The sequence below is a fragment of the Pleurodeles waltl genome, chromosome 6, assembly GCF_031143425.1.
Source record: "Pleurodeles waltl isolate 20211129_DDA chromosome 6, aPleWal1.hap1.20221129, whole genome shotgun sequence".
NCBI lineage: Eukaryota > Metazoa > Chordata > Amphibia > Caudata > Salamandridae > Pleurodeles > Pleurodeles waltl.
Window position 1 is genome coordinate 90,276,484 of NC_090445.1, and position 19,747 is coordinate 90,296,230.

Consider the following 19,747-nt stretch of genomic DNA (forward strand, 5'->3'; position numbering starts at 1 on the left):
ACTTTGAATTAGCAAAACAGCATTTACAGTCTTCACATAAATGACATATAGCTATTTTAAAACTAGACAGTGCAATTTTCAACAGTTCCTGGGGGAGGTAAGTGTTTGTTAGTTTTTGCAGGTAAGTAAACCACCTACGGGGTTCAAGTTTGGGTCCAAGGTAGCCCACCGTTGGGGGGTTCAGGGCAACCCCAAAGTTACCACACCGGCAGCTCAGGGCCGGTCAGGTGCAGAGGTCAAAGTGGTGCCCAAAACACATAGGCTTCAATGGAGAAGGGGGTGCCCCGGTTCCAGTCTGCCAGCAGGTAAGTACCCGCGTCTTCGGAGGGCAGACCAGGGGGGTTTAGTAGGGCACCAGGAGGGAGGGGGGGGGACACAAGTCCACACAGAAAGTACACCCTCAGCGGCACGGGGGCAGCCGGGTGCAATGTGCAAACAAGCGTCGGGTTCGCAATAGAAATCAATGGGAGACCAAGGGGTTTCTTCAGCGATGCAGGCAGGAAAGGGGGGGGGCTCCTCGGGGTAGCCACCACCTGGGCAAGGGAGAGGGCCACCTGGGGGCCGCTCCTGCACTGGAGGTCGGATCTTTCAGGTCCTGGGGGCTGCGGGTGCAGAGTCTTTACCAGGCGTCTGGTCTTTGAAGCAAGCAGTCGCGGTCAGGGGGAGCCTCGGGATTCCCTCTGCAGGCGTCGCTGTGGGGACTCATGGGGGTCAACTCTGGCTACTCACGGTCTCGTAGTCACCGGGATGTCCTCCCTGTGGTGTTTGTTCTCCACGAGTCGAGTCGAGGCGTCGGGTGCAGAGTGCAAAGTCTCACGCTTCCGGCGGGAAACGTATGTGGTTCAAAGTTGCTTCTTTGTTGCAAAGTTGCAGTCTTTGGTGTACAGAGCCGCTGTCCTCAGGAGTTCTTGGTCCTTCTAGATGCAGGGTAGTCCTCTGAGGCTTCAGAGGTTGCTGGACCCTGGGAACGCGTCGCTGGAGCAGTGTCTTTAGAAGTGGGGAGACAGGCCGGTAGATCTGGGGCCAAAGCAGTTGGTGTCTCAGTCTTCTCTGCAGGTTTTCAGTTCAGCAGTCCTCTTCTTCTTAGGTTGCAGGAATCTAGTTTCCTAGGTCCTGGGGAGCCCCTAAATACTGAATTTAGGGGTGTGTTTAGGTCTGGGAGGGCAGTAGCCAATGGCTACTGTCCTTGAGGGTGGCTACACCCTCTTTGTACCTCCTCCCTGAGGGGAGGGGGGCACAACCCTGTTCCTATTGGGGGATTCCTCCTAAATCAAGATGGAGGATTTCTAAAAGTCAGAGTCACCTCAGCTCAGGACACCTTAGGGGCTGTCCTGCCTGGCCAGTGACTCCTCCTTGTTTTTCTCATTATCTCTCCTGGACTTGCCGCCAAAAGTGGGGGCTGTGTCCAGGGGGCTGGCATCTCCACTAGCTGGAGTGCCCTGGGGCATTGTAACACGAAGCCTGAGCCTTTGAGGCTCACCGCTAGGTGTTACAGTTCCTGCAGGGGGGAGGTGTGAAGCACCTCCACCCAGAGCAGGCTTTTGTTTCGGTCCTCAGAGAGCACAAAGGCCCTCACCACATGGGGTCAGAAACTCTTCTCTCAGCAGCAGGCTGGCACAGACCAGTCAGTCGTGCACTGAACAATTGGGTAAAATACAGGGGGCATCTCTAAGATGCCCTCTGTGTGCATTTTTTAATAAATCCAACATTGGCATCACTGGCATGTGGGTTTATTATTCTGAGAAGTTTGGTACCAAACTTCACAGTATTCAGTGTAGCCATTATGGAGCTGTGGAGCTCGTTTTTGACAGACTCCCAGACCATGTACTCTTATGGCTACCCTGCACTTACAATGTCTAAGGTTTTGCTTAGACGCTGTAGGGGCATAGTGCTCATGCACATATGCCCTCACCTGTGGTATAGTGCACCCTGCCTTAGGTCTGTAAGGCCTGCTAGAGGGGTGACTTACCTATGCCACAGGCAGTGTGAGGTTGGCATGGCATCCTGAGGGGAGTGCCATGTCGACTTAGTCATTTTCTCCCCACCAGCACACACAGGCTGGCAAGCAGTGTGTCTGTGCTGAGTGAGGGTCCCTAGGGTGGCATAAGACATGCTGCAACCCTTAGAGACCTTCCCTGGCATCAGGGCCCTTGGTACCAGGGGTACCAGTTACAAGGGGCTTACCTGGGTGCCAGGGTTGTGCCAATTGTGGAGACAATGGTACATTTTAGGTGAAAGAACACTGGTGCTGGGGCCTGGTTAGCAGGGTCCCAGCGCACTTCTCAGTCAAGTCAGCATCAGTATCAGGCAAAAAGTGGGGGGTAATTGCAACAGGGAGCCATTTCCTTACAGGGACTGTCAACGATGCAACGGCTAGTCCTTGAAAGCAGAAAAAAGCCATTGATTGCTGCTGAAGGTAGAGGCAATCAAGTGAGCTGTTGCATTCGGCATGCACTGGCATCTCAAAGACTCAGATTTAGTAAACCTGTCAAAATGGAATACGGAAATCTTGAGGTTAAAGGTAATAAACAAGAGATTTTCAGCAGCAAAAAAAAGCAGATCAGAGGCTTGTTGTTAAAGGCAGATGTTCCGGTCAAGTAGGAAGTCAATGTTACAAATTGAAGCGGGTGGGGGCACACTGTAGTAGGTCACAGTGTGTAGTTTTAGAGGCTCGTGAGACAAACGCTCAGAGCTTTGAAAAGGCTAGTTTTAGTCAACTGTATTTCAATCAGTTCAGGAGGTAAACAGGTTGCCATGACAAAGAACTGTGTCTGCTAGGCACAAATGATGCATGATCTGCATTAATCTACTTCAAAATTATAGCTTTTCTAAAAAAGAACATCTACAGTTTGGAAATGGATTAGTGCATAGTGTACATGAAGGCTTTCATTTGGTATCAGTCTCTTTCTACCTCTGCAAAGACTTTAAAAGTATGGCTGTTGGGATTTCTTGATGTAGGAGTTTGTTAGAATTTTGATTTTAACAGACACTTACTCTAAACATTTCTCTGCATTTCTGTGTTCAACTGCACTTGCATTTCATCTTTAAAAAACAGCCAGGCCTCACTGAATGGACAAGCCATAACTACATATATTTGTTCGTGTAGTCTTCATTTCCTCAAACTGTGTGAATTTTGTTTTACCAGTCTTAAAAGGTGTACTATATTTTTACACTTCCATACAATGAAGGTATGGGTCTAGATAACCGAGCAATGGTACAAGAAATGTGTGTAGACAGGGTAAGTACAAACTGCTTACAAAAAACACAGCTTAAAATGAATAAGGATGGTTTAAGTGTCAAGAGTCTGGTCGTCACATGTGGCCATATGGGTGTGACTAACCTCACAAGATATCATCAAGCCTCCTTGTCATTTGATTCACCCGAGTCACTTTATCGTGCTTAGGGTTTAGGCAATGAATTACTCTGACATCACATCAACTGTACTTTTAACAGCTGCCAGACTGTTGAAAAATAAAAATGCACTTACTTCAGATTCTTCCCCAGCACTTTCATAATCTGATAGGACAGCTGCAAAAGAAGTCACAAGAGAGACATTTAAGAGATTAAAAAACAAACCACTGTAAAACGTACAAGCACAGAGATGAACTAGCGATACAATGGTAAAAATGGAATGGTAGCAAGTTAAAATGACCCAACTTTTAGCTTAACATGGACACCCTTTTAAAATTATTATGCTGCAGACTTCTTTCACAAGGAAAAATCTTAGATCGTTTTCAAGAATACTTCTTTACTAAAGTGATACAGTAATTAAGTCATTCAAGAGGACCAGGAATGACACTTAAAGACAGAACCCTATCGAGTCATGGACAGTGCAACAATTTGTAGCATCCAAGCAGCTCACCCCCCCCACCCCAGGCAGACCATGTGCTGCACATATTCTGCAGAGAATGTAGTGTTACAGATAAGTAACTTTTCTTTCACCAGCAGCACTATAAGAGGACATCAAAAAAGTTCCAAGAAAAAAAATAGTCAGTTATCTATGCCGCTTACTATTTTAGCGTGTGTGCGTGCATTGGAGGGTTGCCTCTAGTATTTTCTGATACTGTGTTCCTTTAGTTTTGTACAACCAAGTGTTTTCTTTCCTGTGTTCAAGTACTGTATGACTGTAGTGGTATTGCATGAGCTTTGCATTTTTCCTAGAAAAGCCTTGGCTGCTCATCCACAGCTACCTCTAGAAACGTCTAGAGACTGCCTACACTTCACTGAGAGGGGATACCTGGACCTGATCTAAGGACTAGGTGCCATAGGTACCGACCAGGCACCAGGCTAGCTTCCTACACACACACAAAAAAAATTATCTTACATCCGAGCCCCGTAGATCCCGCATGAAGATAGAGCCAAAAAGGCTATACAGAGGAGTGCAGCACCATCTGCATCTTTGTAGCATCTTGAAACCCACTGGCAAGACTTTTGGGTGTTTTTTTTTTCTGGGACGATAGGGAGGGGCAAGCCACGATATGTGTGTGTGTGGGGGGGGGGGGGGCAGGGGCTAAGGGGAGGAAAGGGCAAGCAACAATGGGGAGGGGCCGGGCAGACATGGCAAACAAAAACAAAAGAGGAGGGTGGGAGGTGGCTCAAGAAAGTGGAGGAGGGAGGAATGGGGGAGTGAGTAAAAGGAAAAAATGTACCCCTGAAAGCAGCAAGTAGTGGAAGTACACTGGGCAAGGAAATCAGTACTTGGGCTACCCTCCAGGGTAGGGACAAACACACAAAGTGGAAGTGAAGATAGCACTTGCTGACCAACCCCTTTATAGATTTTTTTAAACAATAGATTGCTGCATGAGACAATGCATGCACTGCTTCAGGTGAGACCTAAAAAGTCTCTATTTGGTCTAAGCAATATAATAACTACAACCCCTCAACCTCACCCTTGGAAAATGAAGAAGCGCCTCTGGTGAATCATCTGTAAGTTGACATGAAGTGACTAGTCAACTGCCAATTAAATTGCGCTTTGGTTACCCAGAGCAGGACGATTAGTGGAGATGTTTGAAATGTAGTCCATGACTTGAACCTACTTACTGAAAACGAGGTTGTATTTAAGACACTCAAACAAAGGTTCATCTTAAAGCCCACCCCATTTTTGTCACCTATCTTTAAACTGTTTAAAAATGCAGTAAAGTTGGAGGACAATTGTATTTGGATGTTAAATATAGTGGTGGCAGTGAAGCATAAAGATGAGTGAGAATGGAGACAGAGATGAAGAGCGATGAAGATGGGTGCCACCAACATAGTAGCAGAGTCACAAAAGCTCCTCCACATCTAAAAGACTGTGTGATAAGTGTGTGGTAGAGACAGTGTCAAGTTAAGTAGTCAATATTTTGTGTAAATATAGGGAAAAAAGTGCTGTCATTGTATATAAGGAAAGTCAGACATTAACTCACGTGTTAGAGTTGTCTGGATAAGTTTAGAGAAGGGAGATGTGTGGTATCTTGCAAAAGGGAAACTGATGGTTGGAACCTAAGGACTGAAATGTGGACTGTGGAATGTTGCTGGGCCTTAAAAGGGTTGGAGCACCCTGGGTTCTAATGCTGTTATTTGAGACAGTCCTACGGAACTGATGGGTTGCCTGTTGTATGTAACTTAAAATAAAGCTGCTGAATTAAACTGAAGAGGGTTTCTACACTACCCAATCCATATTTGTATTCCTAGATTTCATATTTTCTGTGACGCTCTTTGCTTGCCTCTCTGGTATTTTATGCCTGGTCTGTGGAAAGTGCTCTTACACATTTGTCCAGGGTTTTGAAACGCTAAATCAAGAACTTAAATGTACTTAAGTAGAATTTTTCTTACAACAGCCCAGTTTTAATGGCACAGAATTGGTAACAAATTTGCTGCTCTTGTAACTGTTCCGGTGAAGACAACGTTCTTCCTCTCCCTATTTAGCTAACGAGACTCAGCCACAAAAATGCCTAATTTTCATGATAGTCACATAAAATACACTACTGATGAACCTTAATGGAAATAATTTATGCAGTCTGTAGTTATCCAGTACATACTGCATGCAACGAGCACCCCCTCAATCTACACTGCACTTGCCTGGGCTTGGACATACAAGAGTGAGAGCACTAAAACACCAACCAGGTAAAACATATGCGTGAAAGAACACCTTTCCTATAAAAGCTTTTGCAACAGGAACTATAGCTTTGAGGAATTGGAGAGGTGAAAAACTCATCGGTACTAACAATTAACGTAACCGTAAACTAAAAAAAATGGAAGAGGAAACTATAGACTATGAGGAGTCTGTTCAAACAGCAGCCAAATGTCTAGAGATCCATCAGGTTGGAGGATAGCACTGTTAACTGTGGGATTCTTAAACTCCAACTGTTTTGGTAAACCCAAATAGATCTCGCTATATTATTGCTTTTTTGGGGGTGAGGGGGGGCGATAAAGACAAATTTGAGAATTGTATAAGGACCACACCAAGTTTTACGTGGTCTTAAACATCCCTGCATCAATGTATGAAGAAGACTATATTCCAAGAGCTTAAAAAAAATTAAAAAAACAATGAAAATAGATTGGCATACTCACCATCTCCCTCAATACCATCTTCACTTTCCTAAGAAGACAAAAGTAAAGAATTTGGTAAGCATCCCTTCAGGAATAGTTTGATTTCTGCTACAAGCAATGCCTAATTCATCGAGCCTTTGAACACTTTGGTTTATGCGGGTTCCTCATATGACATTTTATGCCATCCTAAGGATGCCAGAAAGTGCGAATGGGACAGGAGAGATGGAAAGGAGGTTGCATTTTTGATTCATCATTGTTCAACACTAGCCCATGAGTAGCTCAACAGTTAGATTGTAAAGGCCCAATAGCAACAACTGCATACAAGTAACAGTGCAGAATTTGTATGCTCTACACGGAGTGGTATTTCATTTTTGTTAAGTCTCTATGGAGCTCTTCTATCATTAAAACAGCTATCAGAAGATAGCTGTAGTTAGCTACAATGCAAAACTGTTTTGAGGTATATTGCTGTACATACAATTCAAGCATGCTAGGAAAATGCAAAGACATATTTCGATTTTGTTTTCACTCAGACATACACTGCAATGAAGCACAACAGTGGCTAAAAAGTCCTAAATAAACATTGTAAGCACCACTCCACATTTTTGGAAGTTCCAATTCAATAACTGAAAAAATAAAAGGAAAATTATTGTAGATATAACTAAACTTAAGCCTGAACTCACAATTGTCCCATCCATTTGTAATCAACTCAACTAAATTGAGGAGCCCATGCCACACCAAGGAACCTACTCTCTGAGATAAACAAATGAAAATCAGGAGGAGCGGTTTTCCTCAAAGTTTTAAAGAACTAATACCTTACCCAATTCAGGATGCTGTGGGCATTTTCTGACCTGACTATATTTGACTAAAAATTCTCAATGAGTGCGAGCCTGTCCATCTTTTTGTGACAAGGTCTTACATATCTAGTTTTGTGGTTAGTCTTTATAACAGTAACATAGTGCTTTGTGCTATTCACAAGTATGTACTGGGCACTTTTAAATGCCTACAATATTAGCACCAGAATGGCCTCAATGGATAGCAATGGTTTCCACAATAGGTGCCATAAAATGAGATAGGGCAGGAGAAAGTCAGTTGTTCAGAGCTTCGTACATTATGAAACTGATAAACTATAAATGAATTCCAGCTGCCTCTGCAATTTCTAAGTTTAACATGAACTTAATTCGGCAGGGGGGGGGTTGAGAGTATTGCTCACCATTTTCCAATTTTGGCCATAAATTTCCATGTTCAACACATTATTCATCATTTATTCACATCATGATAGCCAGTATACCAGGTACACTTGAAATTGTGCTATCTTAATAAGCTACTAATCCAAATCAATAGGTTCATGTAAATGCCAATTAAAAAAAAATAAAAATAAAAAAAATAAATAAAGGAAGGAGTTCTTGCCTAATATAAAAGGCAACATTCTAGGGCTCTGGGTCGTCCAGAAAGTAATCCTTATGGCTTACAATACAAAAATATATCAGATAAAAACTGCAATGTCCAAGAATCCTTTGATTTATTTTCCATCTTTTTGTTTGCGTTTTGAGCTGTTGAAATATAGAATGTAGAACGCAGCAAGCCAACATGTGTTTCACCCCCATGGCAGGCATGCCCTAGACTATATTAGCCTTGAAAAAGCCCGGCCGTGCCTGCCACAGGGTGCAACACACGTGTTGGCTTTCTCTGTGTTCTACTTTAGGGACACCTTCTGATTCAGACATCCCCCAGGATGATCCTCAGCTGGCGTTGAAACAAAAGTGAAAAATACACCATACCACAGCTGATTTACCGCTTGTAGGTCAAAAGATCCCGATGTTTGAACCACAAAACATTATTCGCCCTCGCTCCTCTGAATGGGTGCCTTGTATGGTGGTGGCACACTATGCACAGGACAGATTGCACAAGGGCTTTGAGCACAAGGTGTGCAACACCCAGAGTTCCAAGTGCCCTTGACCATCCCTTCTTGGCAGAGTTGGCCTCTACAAAGACAGACACCATATTCTCAGACAAATTTGTTAAAGACAAAGGGAAATACATTGCCACGTTCTCAGCTTTGGGCAAAGCTCAAATGTCTATGAAGATATTTCACAGTGGCCTTTTCACTAGGGCTGGGTGCTTTCAAGGCAGAGTGCTGTGGATTCAAATCAGGCTTCCAGAGGCTACAATCAGAGAGGCAGAGGTGTTTCTTCCAGATCCTCCAACTTCTACCCCTCCGGGCATAGAGGAGGTTGTGGTCATGCCCAGAGAGGCGGATATCAGGTGGTAACAACGCCACCGATTTCACTTATGCAGGTAAGACTTATTCAGGCCTCCGATGCCTTGGTGGGGGACAAATACGGATATAACCGCACAATTGGAGGATGATCACTCATGACCCATAGGTACTGAATATGGTTCAGAGCTTCAAAATGAAGTTATATTCACTATTCACCCTTCCCCCCCTAAATCATGAGAAACACCCAACTTCTCTTCTTTTTCTCCAAGTAAAGAGCAATTTCATAGACCAAGAAATACAGGCACTCCTTTTAAAAAAAATAAAAAAATAGGCTATGGTGTCCCTCATCCACAGGACTTCATCGGTACACTATATTATAGTTCAGAAAAGGGACCGCGGTTTTCGACTAATCCTGAACCTCAAGCAGTTCAATTCTTGGATAGTGTATCACCATTTCAAGATGGAGAGCATACACTTGCTTCACAATCTCTTGCAAGATGGAGATAGGATGCTCCAGTTGGACCTCAGACGCTTATTCAACAGTCCCATACCTCCCCACAACACGAAATCAGAGATTTTTTCAATTGTGATGGCAACACCTGTGGTATGAGTTCACTGCCATGCCCTTTGCTCTGTCCTCAGCTCCCTGGTGTTTCACCAAGCTACTTCAACCAGTAGTCCAATATCTTCAGAAGCAGGGAGGTTGATTATCTAGATGGCACTGTCATGACACGGCACAGGGACAGTTCTTCTTCGTCTTTCTTGGGCAGTTCAACTCCTTTATTATCTGGGATTCGCCATCAATTCAGAGGAAGTGCCAGAAGTTTTGCAAAACACTGTTCTTCTTGCTGCAATCTTGGGCTCCCTCTACGCACAAGCAATATGAAGAAGCTTCGTTTTGATGGGTATTTTGGGGTGATAAACAAATGTTGATTCCTTTGGGGCAGGTATGATTGTGAACTTCCTTTCTGAATTGGCTAGTCAGGGTCTGGCCTATAGGACGATTAACAACTTCCACTCTGCTATTTCTGCTGGACATCTTCATTTGGAGTGTAAACCTGTAGGTGAGCATCCACTGGTATGCAAGTTATTCAGAGGTATTCGGATGATCCGCCCCCACCACCCCTCAACCGAAGTACTCTGTTATGGAATGCTGATGAATTTGTGTGTTTTCTTAGGTCATGGTCAGCTAACGAGAATCTTTTGTGGAAACAGTTACCAGCAAAACTGGTGTTTCTTTTGTGCCTGGCTTCCTGTAGGTGTGTTTCAGGCGTACGGGCGCTCGACTTAGCAGGTAGAGTATTTATTCCTTCTGTGGTACCTTTTTCTATTTCAAGACATACAAAAAAACTACACGGAGGTGTATTAGTTATCCTGCTTTTCTTCATCATCAAAAATTGGGTGTGGTTAAGTGCCTCAAGGCATATGAGGATGGTATCTGTGATCTGTGGAGAGATCCCACAGGTCAAGTACTTATTTCTTTACTGAAACCGTTCTATCGCTTCAGCAACCTAGGCCAGATGGGTTAAATGGTTGTTGGCCGAAGCTGGTGAAGATGTCTCTTATGGAGCTTATTCTGCGAGAGATGCAATGGCCACTAAGGCATTTTCTAAAGGTTCTTGTCTAGAGGACATGACTGCAGCCAATTGGTCTTCTGATTCTGGCATTAAGGTTTTTTACCATAAGCCTATTGTGGATGTTGCATCGATGGTGGTGGATCAACTTTAAACTAACATAATCCAAAGCTTCCTGTCCTGACATAGAATAATAAAAAAAAAATTGAGTCAACACAATAAGAAATTTCAAATATATTAAGGACACGGAGGCGAGTATTATCCCACCATGGGGTATTAGAATAGCATTAAAATGGGAATTGGTAATTTAGCATGTTCATTATTTTGGATGTTTTTCATATTATAGTTATTTTCTGTGCTGCACTGTTTCTTACAGTTATTGTATCCCATTTTCCCCGCCCATAATCGATTGAACTACCTTTAAGGGATGGCTATTACTTTAATGTTTGCATTTCAGGTACAGATGCAAAAGCGACTTGAAGTTGATTGTTGGGCTGCCGGTGGTTGATTAGCTGTTTCCGCGAAGGAAGTTAGCCTCGCCTGTTCAATGCCATCCATCCTGTGGAATGGACGTGTTGATTCCATGGCAGTTCGTGTTGGACTCAGGTTTCGAGGCCTTGTGGTGCTGTTTGCAGAGAAAGAGGAAGGACTTGTCATATCGACATATACAGGGAGATATGATCCCTTTGATTGGATGAGACAGTTGGCTGTGGGGCTCATGGGATATGTAGTTTAAAGTTGTGTGTGTTTTGTTTGTTGTAAAATTATCAGTAAAGAAAGGGAAGCATAATACGAAGCCTCCAGTCTTGACAAAAAAAACAATTGCATCTTTTATCAGGTTTCATTTTCATAGCACACTGGATCAGCTCGTTTTTTATTTGACTTTCGGTCTCCCTATTAACCAATAGGACCATTACAAAGTGGCCGAACGTTTGCGGCTTGTTCTTTCCTGTGATCTCTGTTTTCATACCATCATTCTTTTACGTGATTTCTAATTCTTTACCAAGCTTGATAGCCAAGAAACATCGGACGAGCTTGTTTCTAACTGATTTTCCATTTCTTGAATAACCAACAAGATCATTCCAAGATGAATGATTCCAACCATCCCTTTTTTTCTTTTTATGACTCAATCGGAAACTAACCTTTAGCTGTTCCAAGTACTTCCTTAACTACAGTTTAAAATTAGTTGTGCTGGCGTCTCTGTTTAGCAACTGCAGAGACAGTGAAAGGACATTTCCGGCATGTTCATCGACTGTTTGTATACACTGCAAGGTAAGCGGTTTACACAATTAATGGCGCTCCGACTGTTTACTTTTGGTGTCCACAATGCTGCATGTTGACCGCTGCCTACTTTGACCACAGCGACATTTCTTATCACATCTTTGAAGTAGGTGTACGCTGTACTTCTTTTATTGATCACTAACACCTTGCACACAACCCTTAGTCTCGGGTCTGATCTGGGCTACGTGAAATATGGGATTTGAACCCTGTATGCGTTGCCCCCTTAAGGGATACACCAATAACCTTGCATATTACTGTGTGCGCTGTTGAGCACACTTGTTGCTTTTTATTACTCTGTTTTGTGGTCCTTGACCTTGAATACATTAACAGCCCCCATGGAAACTTTCATTCGGGTTTACGCCAATTTCATATATAGGATGCGTGCTGTGGTGCATGCGCTTTTTACCTCAATAATATACAATTGATGGACTACTCCATGCGGACTCGCATTAGTGGGAGCAATTACCTCATACATTTAATGTTTTTCACATGCTTTTCTTTTTTCTTCCAGTATAGATTGAGGACTTTATCTCATCACTGTCAAAGGGTGGGCACGGAGCTTCACCTTCCTTAGCAGATGTTTGTATTTGTTAACCTTTCTCGCTGTATCATTACTCATCTATCTTCTTGTTCTTTGGGTGACACTAGATTTCACATATAATGTTTAAAATATCACGGCACACCCCATTTTGTTTTTATAGTCCAATCAGAAATGACGAGTCTTGAGTAGTCACACTTCACCATTCAGAACTCTTATTCTTCCATGATTGAAGAAAATAACAAGGAGCTGCTAGTCCCATGCAACAACAAGCGACACGTGTTTCGTCAAATTGACATTTTCAAGGCAAGAAATGTAGGTCTATTCACATTATCCAATGTGCTATGCGGTCCCAAGGATGATGTATGTATAATAAATGCGTAACGGGATTAGCCCAAAAGTAGTGTCTCTCTCAAGTCAGGAGATACACACGACCATGATAAGTCAGGTAAGAGTTTGTTTCTTACATGGTAACAGAAAGTACGATAAAGAACCAATTTCACATACGGTTTCTTCTTTGGTGCCAAACGTCCCACCATCACTTGACTTACCAAATAACGTTAAGAACTATCAAACTATTCACTGTATTTAAAAGGTGAACTATGATGCATTGGGTTTTAAAAGATATGTATCAAAGTTAATTTGCCAAAAACTATTTGATATATATATATATATATATATATATATATATATATATATATATTTTTTTTTTTTTTCAAGATATAATTTTTTTATTAATGTCCCTTCTGTATGTTGTATGTTCAATGGCCAAATATGTTATGTTTTGTCCCACTTTGACCACCAATTCTGGCTTTTTGATTATAGGAAATTTAAAGTTTTATGGTCTTGTTCTGTTTTGTTATATTTTTCCTTTTTTGGTTATATGGAAATATATGTTTTCTCATTTTCATGTTTGCACCCTATAGACAGTATTAGCCTTGAAAAAGCACCAAGCATGCCTGCTAGAAGGGGTGAAACATGCAATGACTTTCAACAACTCAAAACGTAAATAAAAGGATGGCAATAAATCAAAGGATTCTTAGATCTCTCTTTTAAATTTCCACTCTGGAATGAAACTATGATATTTAAGGGCACAACCTACCTTCATTACTATATTCTTATTATTCTGTGGATGTCAGGGGTTGATCCACCCAATGACCATCATGGAACACAATATTGAGGTTTGCCTAAGTTGGCATAAATCTCAGGAATCTCACACCGCTTGTACAATGAAGGTTACTAGATGGGGATAAACCCAAAGTCATATCAGGCTGCTGTCAATGGTCTCTCTGGGTTTGTTAGAGCGCATGGACTGAATGACAATACCCTATGGCTCACCCAGTCACAAGCATGAACAAGCACTTTTGCTTTTTGATATACTTCCCACGTCTAGATACTGTGATTTGGCTGAAGTGTTACTAGATGGGGATAAACCCAAAGTCATATCAGGCTGCTGTCAATGGTCTCTCTGGGTTTGTTAGGGCGCATGGACTGAATGACAATACCCTATGGCTCACCCAGTCACAAGCATGAACAAGCACTTTTGCTTTTTGATATACTTCCCACGTCTAGATACTGTGATTTGGCTGAAGTGTTACATGGCCACTATTACATAATGTTGCCGGCTCCCATATAGCAAATAGCCCATCTAGCACTTTCTATGGATATTTGTCATGCATTTTTACCATTACAACAAGAACCTTTTTCACTGACACATTTCTTTATTTTTTCATTTTTTAGGCAATGGGACATTGTGATCCCCCTCCACAAATCCATTTGGCATTTTCTATAGATCTTTTTCATTCATTTCTACTGTTACAACAAGAACCTTTTTTTATCAAGCGGTTCTTTTATTAGTTTCATTTTTTTTTTTTTGTCAATGGGACCCAGCCTTCCCCTTCCAGGCTTTATTTTCATAATAAAGGGTTGTACGGTGCCAACTCTATTACTAAAGATAGTCATGTGGATGGGACCACAGTTCCGCTGATTCTTCCCCTGATGCAGAGCGGGTAATGTCACATGCCAACACTTGTTTTTGAACAATAAGATGACCGAGAAAGAGACTCAGCATCTCCTCGACCTGGTAGGATCTAAACCTAGACAGCAAACTGTTAAGGGTGCAGGGTCGACACTGTTTACCCTTTTTATATGACATTAGCGCTAGTATTTTTAGTTGTATTTTAGTTGCCATTATCTTGAATCTTGCTGATGGCAATGGGGTGAGATGGATCAGACATGACATCTACGCACCACAGGTGGTCAGGACTTACCGGGTTTGGCTGGCTAAAGGAAGCAATGTAGGTCAGTGACTTGACCAATGTGGAACTACAGAAGTTGCCACCCTCAAGTTGGACGATGAAGTAAATGACTTGCTACCCTAGGGCTGGTATATCGACTGGGTGCAGTTAGAAAATCATATCACCTGTACGAATGTGCTGATTATTATCCAGTAGGGATCCTCTCTTAGCCCTGAAGAATGCACCTGACCACCTTTCAGGCAAATGAACGGACCGAAACATGTTGGCAGGTTAAAGAATGAAAAGGGCATAGTACCTAGATCATCAGGTTGTAGGTTTTCAGACATGCCTAGGTTATCTATAAATAAAAGGGAAACCCTTCAGGTTTGCCCAAATGGCATTTTTTTTTATCTAGATTGCTAATTTATAAAGAACTCCCTCATAACTTGAAGTTGAGTCTGCCCTGCTGGTATTACCTCACCAGAGTGGGATGATATAGCCTATGATGATGCATGCAACTTACTGCTGTTGAGGAGTCTTCGTCCAGAAAAACTGGATTCAGTTCAGGGTGCAAGGGTCTGGATAGGATAAAACAAACTCCTGTCCTCTTTTCCATCTACACTGTACACTTACAGTTGTCAAGTCTCTGCACTCTGTCGGAAACTTTTCTGTTCCAATACTTATTAGTATTTCAACTGCCCCTTACACACAGGGCATAACACCAAGAGGATTTGTTTTTTTCTTAGCTCAGACTACTACTTTCACTGTCGTAATGTAGGCAGTTTGGTGACTGCCGAGTGTACACTATTGTGGGCACAGAGAGAAACAATATTTTGTTAAAACGCAAGATTACTTGCTTTCAGAGAATAGACATCATTACGATGGTGGACATGTGACATTTTAAATTGCAAGTACAGTTTCTGGCTAATAATCCATTCCTCAAAAGGAACAGCCCATTTTATTCACAGCTTAATAGTAAGACTTTGTTTTAGGCCAGGAGTTATGTAGAATACAGTACGATGAACGCATCCATACCACATTTTTAAACAATTTTTACTGTACTGTGTCTTGTAGACAGACTTGTTCTTCTCCCCCCGACTGGAAAGTTGGATGTAAGGCAAACACCCTGTTCAATGTGGGTAAACATATGCATCAGCCTACAGGAGACTAAGACCAGTCACACGTGTTCTTTTGCAGTGTGCCTGAATAAAAGTGAACAGTGTGTGTTGCAAGTTTTCTGGACTTACATAAAGTTGATTATCAGTTCTCTACTGCACCATTATTTCCAATGCCATCAATATTTTACAAGTTCAGACACAGGTGGGCACCATCTACCACAGCCCTTCTTTTGATGTTCCCACGTTGGCGAGTTGTAGACCACACCACAAGCCTATGCAAGTGGTGTAAGGAGAGACCTTGTGATGAAGCATGCCACCCCAGAGTGGGTGAGGCTTTTCATCCTCAAAAGATTTTTGTAACAGAGACCAGTTGGGGCCCCTTTTACAGCTCCCAAATTAATAGGATGTTCTTGTGTACAGACAGAGTACCTTTGTTATGAATTAGGTAGCCCGATAATCCAGAGAAGATATATGCCTACAATTTACAAATGCCTCCACACACAATGGCCAATAGGAAACGTTCACAGCGGGCCGCCAATACAGGTACGACAACAACAGATTCCCTTCAAACAGTGGAAAGTGTGACACGAGGTGAGCCTCCCAGAAACATCAGTTCTGCAAGGTGACAAGTAGGTGACCCCCAAGATACTTCATTATAGATTGATTCAGTTAGCCTATCAGGGAAATCCAGGCATGGTCAAGACTAAAGTACGAGTCCAAGAAGACATCTGCTTTCTATGCAAGCACTCCATTACAAAACACGTCACACTAAACTGTAATTTGTTTCAAGCAGACATAAACATCAAATTTACTGCAGCACTGAAAAAGCATGCATAACACTGTGGTCAGGATGAGGGGACAACTATGCATCCTGTCAGACAATACGTTGTTTCTGGTCCTTATGAATGCATGCTTAAAATGCCCAGTTGTAGAAATTGCAGCTTTCACGTTATTTAAACATGCACATGCCCAAACTGGAAAAACGCATTGCTATATACAAGCTTCTGACAGTTGCAAAACTGATAACATGACAAAGACAGTGAAAAGAGAAGAGCTGATGACAGAGCTTTAGTAATGGACCACCATCCAGGAAGAAAATTCGAGATGCCACATGAGTGCGATCCCCTGGACTGCAACAGAAACTAAAATAACAGTGGTTTCCGCAAAAAGAAACTGACAAAAAGTCAGATCCAAGACTGGAACAGCTCTATAGAAGACAAAGAACCCAGTAGTCTCTGGCACGTTAACAAGACAAAATGCTTCAGAAGTAGTGTGTAATCTATCAGTATGAACACGCACGATGGCAACAGACGTGTCACCTGTGTAATACAGTAACTAACTGGCACACACGAGCGCACCCTTGCTTACTAGAATTATCAACAATTTAAGTATTCATTCAGCATCAGCCGGCGGCGCCCCCAAAAATAACACTACCCTGGTGACCCCACACCGAGCTAGGGGCCACTTCATAGCAACAGCCAACATGCCTCTCAGATGACTCAATGCAGTCTACCGACACACCACCATTACATCCGCAAAACTACGCCCCCGGGGCACCACTTCCCGAAGCCGTACACCCTAGTTGCTGACTCCCTTATCACCTAGTGCAGTTCAGGTCAGCTCCCATGCCCTCAAGTGCCCCCTTCCCATCTACTCTACATATAGGTGTAGTTTCCTGTTTTGCCCGGATATCCTCTCGTCAAAACAGAGGCCACTCATCTACTAGCATGAGAGCTCAACGACTCCACAACTATCACTGCACGCACTATAGCCGTCCCAACGAACTAGTAACCCCCAAGCCACCGTCAGTGTTCCACACAACATCCAGCGCACAGCACCTCGCACCCGAGTACAGCCAGTTTCCTATAACCACTGTCAGGTAGCACTCCTGCACAGCTCCGCCCCCTAACCCTACCCCATATCACCCCCTGCTACTCACACACTCAGACTCTTCCTCTCCTAGCGGGATGCCCGCAGGGATGCTCTCCGGTACCGCGGGGACGTTGGCAACAACCGGCCGAGGTCGTCCCGCTTCCCTTTCTGGCCCAGAGCCTGTGCTGTCAGAGCCAGACTCTTCCTCGCTGTCCTGTGAAGCGCGCGTCCGCCTCCTACGCCTATCCGCCATCTTGGAAACTCCTCACGTCGCCGACGCGCGGCCGGTGAGTACACCCGGCGCCTAGATGAGAGTCAGAGAGGGCGGAGTCTGGAGCACTAAAAAAAAAAAAGGGCGAGGCTTGTAGAGGAGGCTAGCCTGAAGGGGCGGGGCCCGGAAGAGCACGTGAGGCGTACGCAGGGTTGGGCGTAGCGGTTAGATGTTTAGTGCGTGAGGGGCGTGGCTTGTGAATCGAGAGTTGGGGGAGCGAGAAGAAATGAAAGTGGCTGTGTGTGTGTCCTAGTAGAAACACTGTTTTATTTTCATTTAGTAATGCGCAGTGCTTTAACTGGCTTCTTACTCCCCGTTGCTGAGGATGTGTACTTCTTTAATTTCAGTCGCGTACAGGAGAAAGTAGGGCATCTGTGCTGGTTGGAGTTCTTTAGGGTTGAGGTGATCGTAAAAGGAAGTAGATTAGATTGGTAATAGCAATGCTGTAGCTTGCAAGTAGGCCTACAGTGTGGTCTTTGGGGGAGAGTGGGTGTGAACCTTGTGGAGTGAGATGATTACCAACTCCTAGGTATTGAGTACAGAGGATAGATGGTCTGTCTTCAGCTGAGGGAGATAGTTGAAGAGAAATTGTTTAGCTGGAATATAGTTTTATCGAACTCAGAAAGTTTCGAGCTGAAGAGATCGAGATTCTGCTCTACGTGATGAGTTTTGGACGTCGTGATATGGGGATAGGGGTTGAAGAGTGGGCAGGATAGGGTGTTATGGGAGGTGTTGGTGTGTGGGAAGAGAGTATGTTATCTGGGTAACTGAGGCTGAGAGTAGTGTAAGGTGCAAACAGGAAAGGCAACTGTGAGATGATGTGTGCTGTGCGGTTTCAGCGCAGGTTGTGAAAGGTGGTCTTAATGTTGGTGTAGGAAGTTGGCTCTGTATGCACTATTTCAAAATAAGGAATAGTATGCACAGCGTCCAAGGGTTCTCCTTAGAGGTAAGATAGTGGCAAAAAGAGATAATACCAATGCTCTTTTTTGTGGTAGTGTGGTCGAGCAGTAGGATTATCAAAGGAGTAGTGTTAAGCATTTGTTGTACACACACAGGCAATAAATGAGGAACACACACTCAGAGATAATTCCAGGCCAATAGGTTTTTGTATAGAAAAATATATTTTCTTAGTTTATTTTAAGAACCACAGGTTCAAGATTTACATGTAATACTTTAAATGAAAGGTATTGCAGGTAGGTACTTTAGGAACCTTGAATAATCAAAATAGCATACACAGTTTTCAAATAAATCACATATAGCTATTTTAAAACTAGACAGTGCAATTTTCAACAGTTCCTGGGGGGAGTAAGAGTTAGTTAGTTTTTGCAGGTAAGTAAACCACCTACGGGGTTCAAGTTTGGGTCAGGGGTAGCCCACTGTTGGGGGTTCAGAGCAACCCCAAAGTTACCACACCAGCAGCTCAGGGCTGGTCAGGTGCAGAGGTCAAAGTGGTGCCCAAAACGCATAGGCTTTAATGGAGAAGGGGGTGCCCCGGTTCCAGTCTGCCAGCAGGTAAGTACCTGTGTCTTCGGAGGGCAGACTAGGGGCGTTTTGTAGGGCACCGGGGGGGACACAAGTCCACACAGAAAGTACACCCTCAGCGGCACAGGGGCGGCCGGGTGCAGTGTGCAAACAAGCGTCGGGTTTTCAATTGAAATCAATGGGAGACCAAGGGGTCTCTTCAGCGATGCAGGCAGGCAAGGGTGGGGGCTCCTTGGGGTAGCCACCACCTGGGCAAGGGAGAGGGCCACCTGGGGGTCTCTCCTGCACTGGAGGTCGGATCCTTCAGGTCCTGGGGGCTGCGGATGCAGTGCCTTTACCAGGTGTCGGGTCTTTAAAGCAGGCAGTCGCGGTCAGGGGGAGCCTCAGGATTCCCTCTGCAGGCGTCGCTGTGGGGGCTCAGGGGGGTCAACTCTGGCTACTCACGGTCTCGCAGTCGCCGGGGAGTCCTCCCTGAAGTGATTGTTCTCCACAAGTCGAGCCGGGGGCGTCGGGTGCAGAGTGCCAAGTCTCACGCTTCCGGCGGGAAACGCGTGTTGTTTCAAAGTTGCTTCTTTGTTGCAAAGTTGCAGTCTTTGGTGAACAGAGCCGCTGTCCTCAGGAGTTCTTG

The 19,747-nt window shown here is 43.8% G+C and overlaps 1 protein-coding gene across 1 annotated transcript in view; it reads right to left on the reverse strand.

Annotated features, from left to right (window-relative positions):
- Window positions 1-17,686, reverse strand: part of CASC3 (CASC3 exon junction complex subunit) — a 352,838-nt gene extending 335,152 nt beyond the window's left edge. The window contains exons 1-3 of the mRNA XM_069237412.1: window positions 17,434-17,686; window positions 6,550-6,577; window positions 3,488-3,528 (exon numbers count right to left, since the gene is read on the reverse strand). Coding sequence (XP_069093513.1) covers window positions 3,488-3,528; window positions 6,550-6,577; window positions 17,434-17,619 — 255 coding nt within the window. The 5' untranslated portion in view covers window positions 17,620-17,686. The remainder of the gene's footprint in view (window positions 1-3,487; window positions 3,529-6,549; window positions 6,578-17,433) is intronic.
- Between the last annotated feature and the right edge of the window lie 2,061 nt (window positions 17,687-19,747).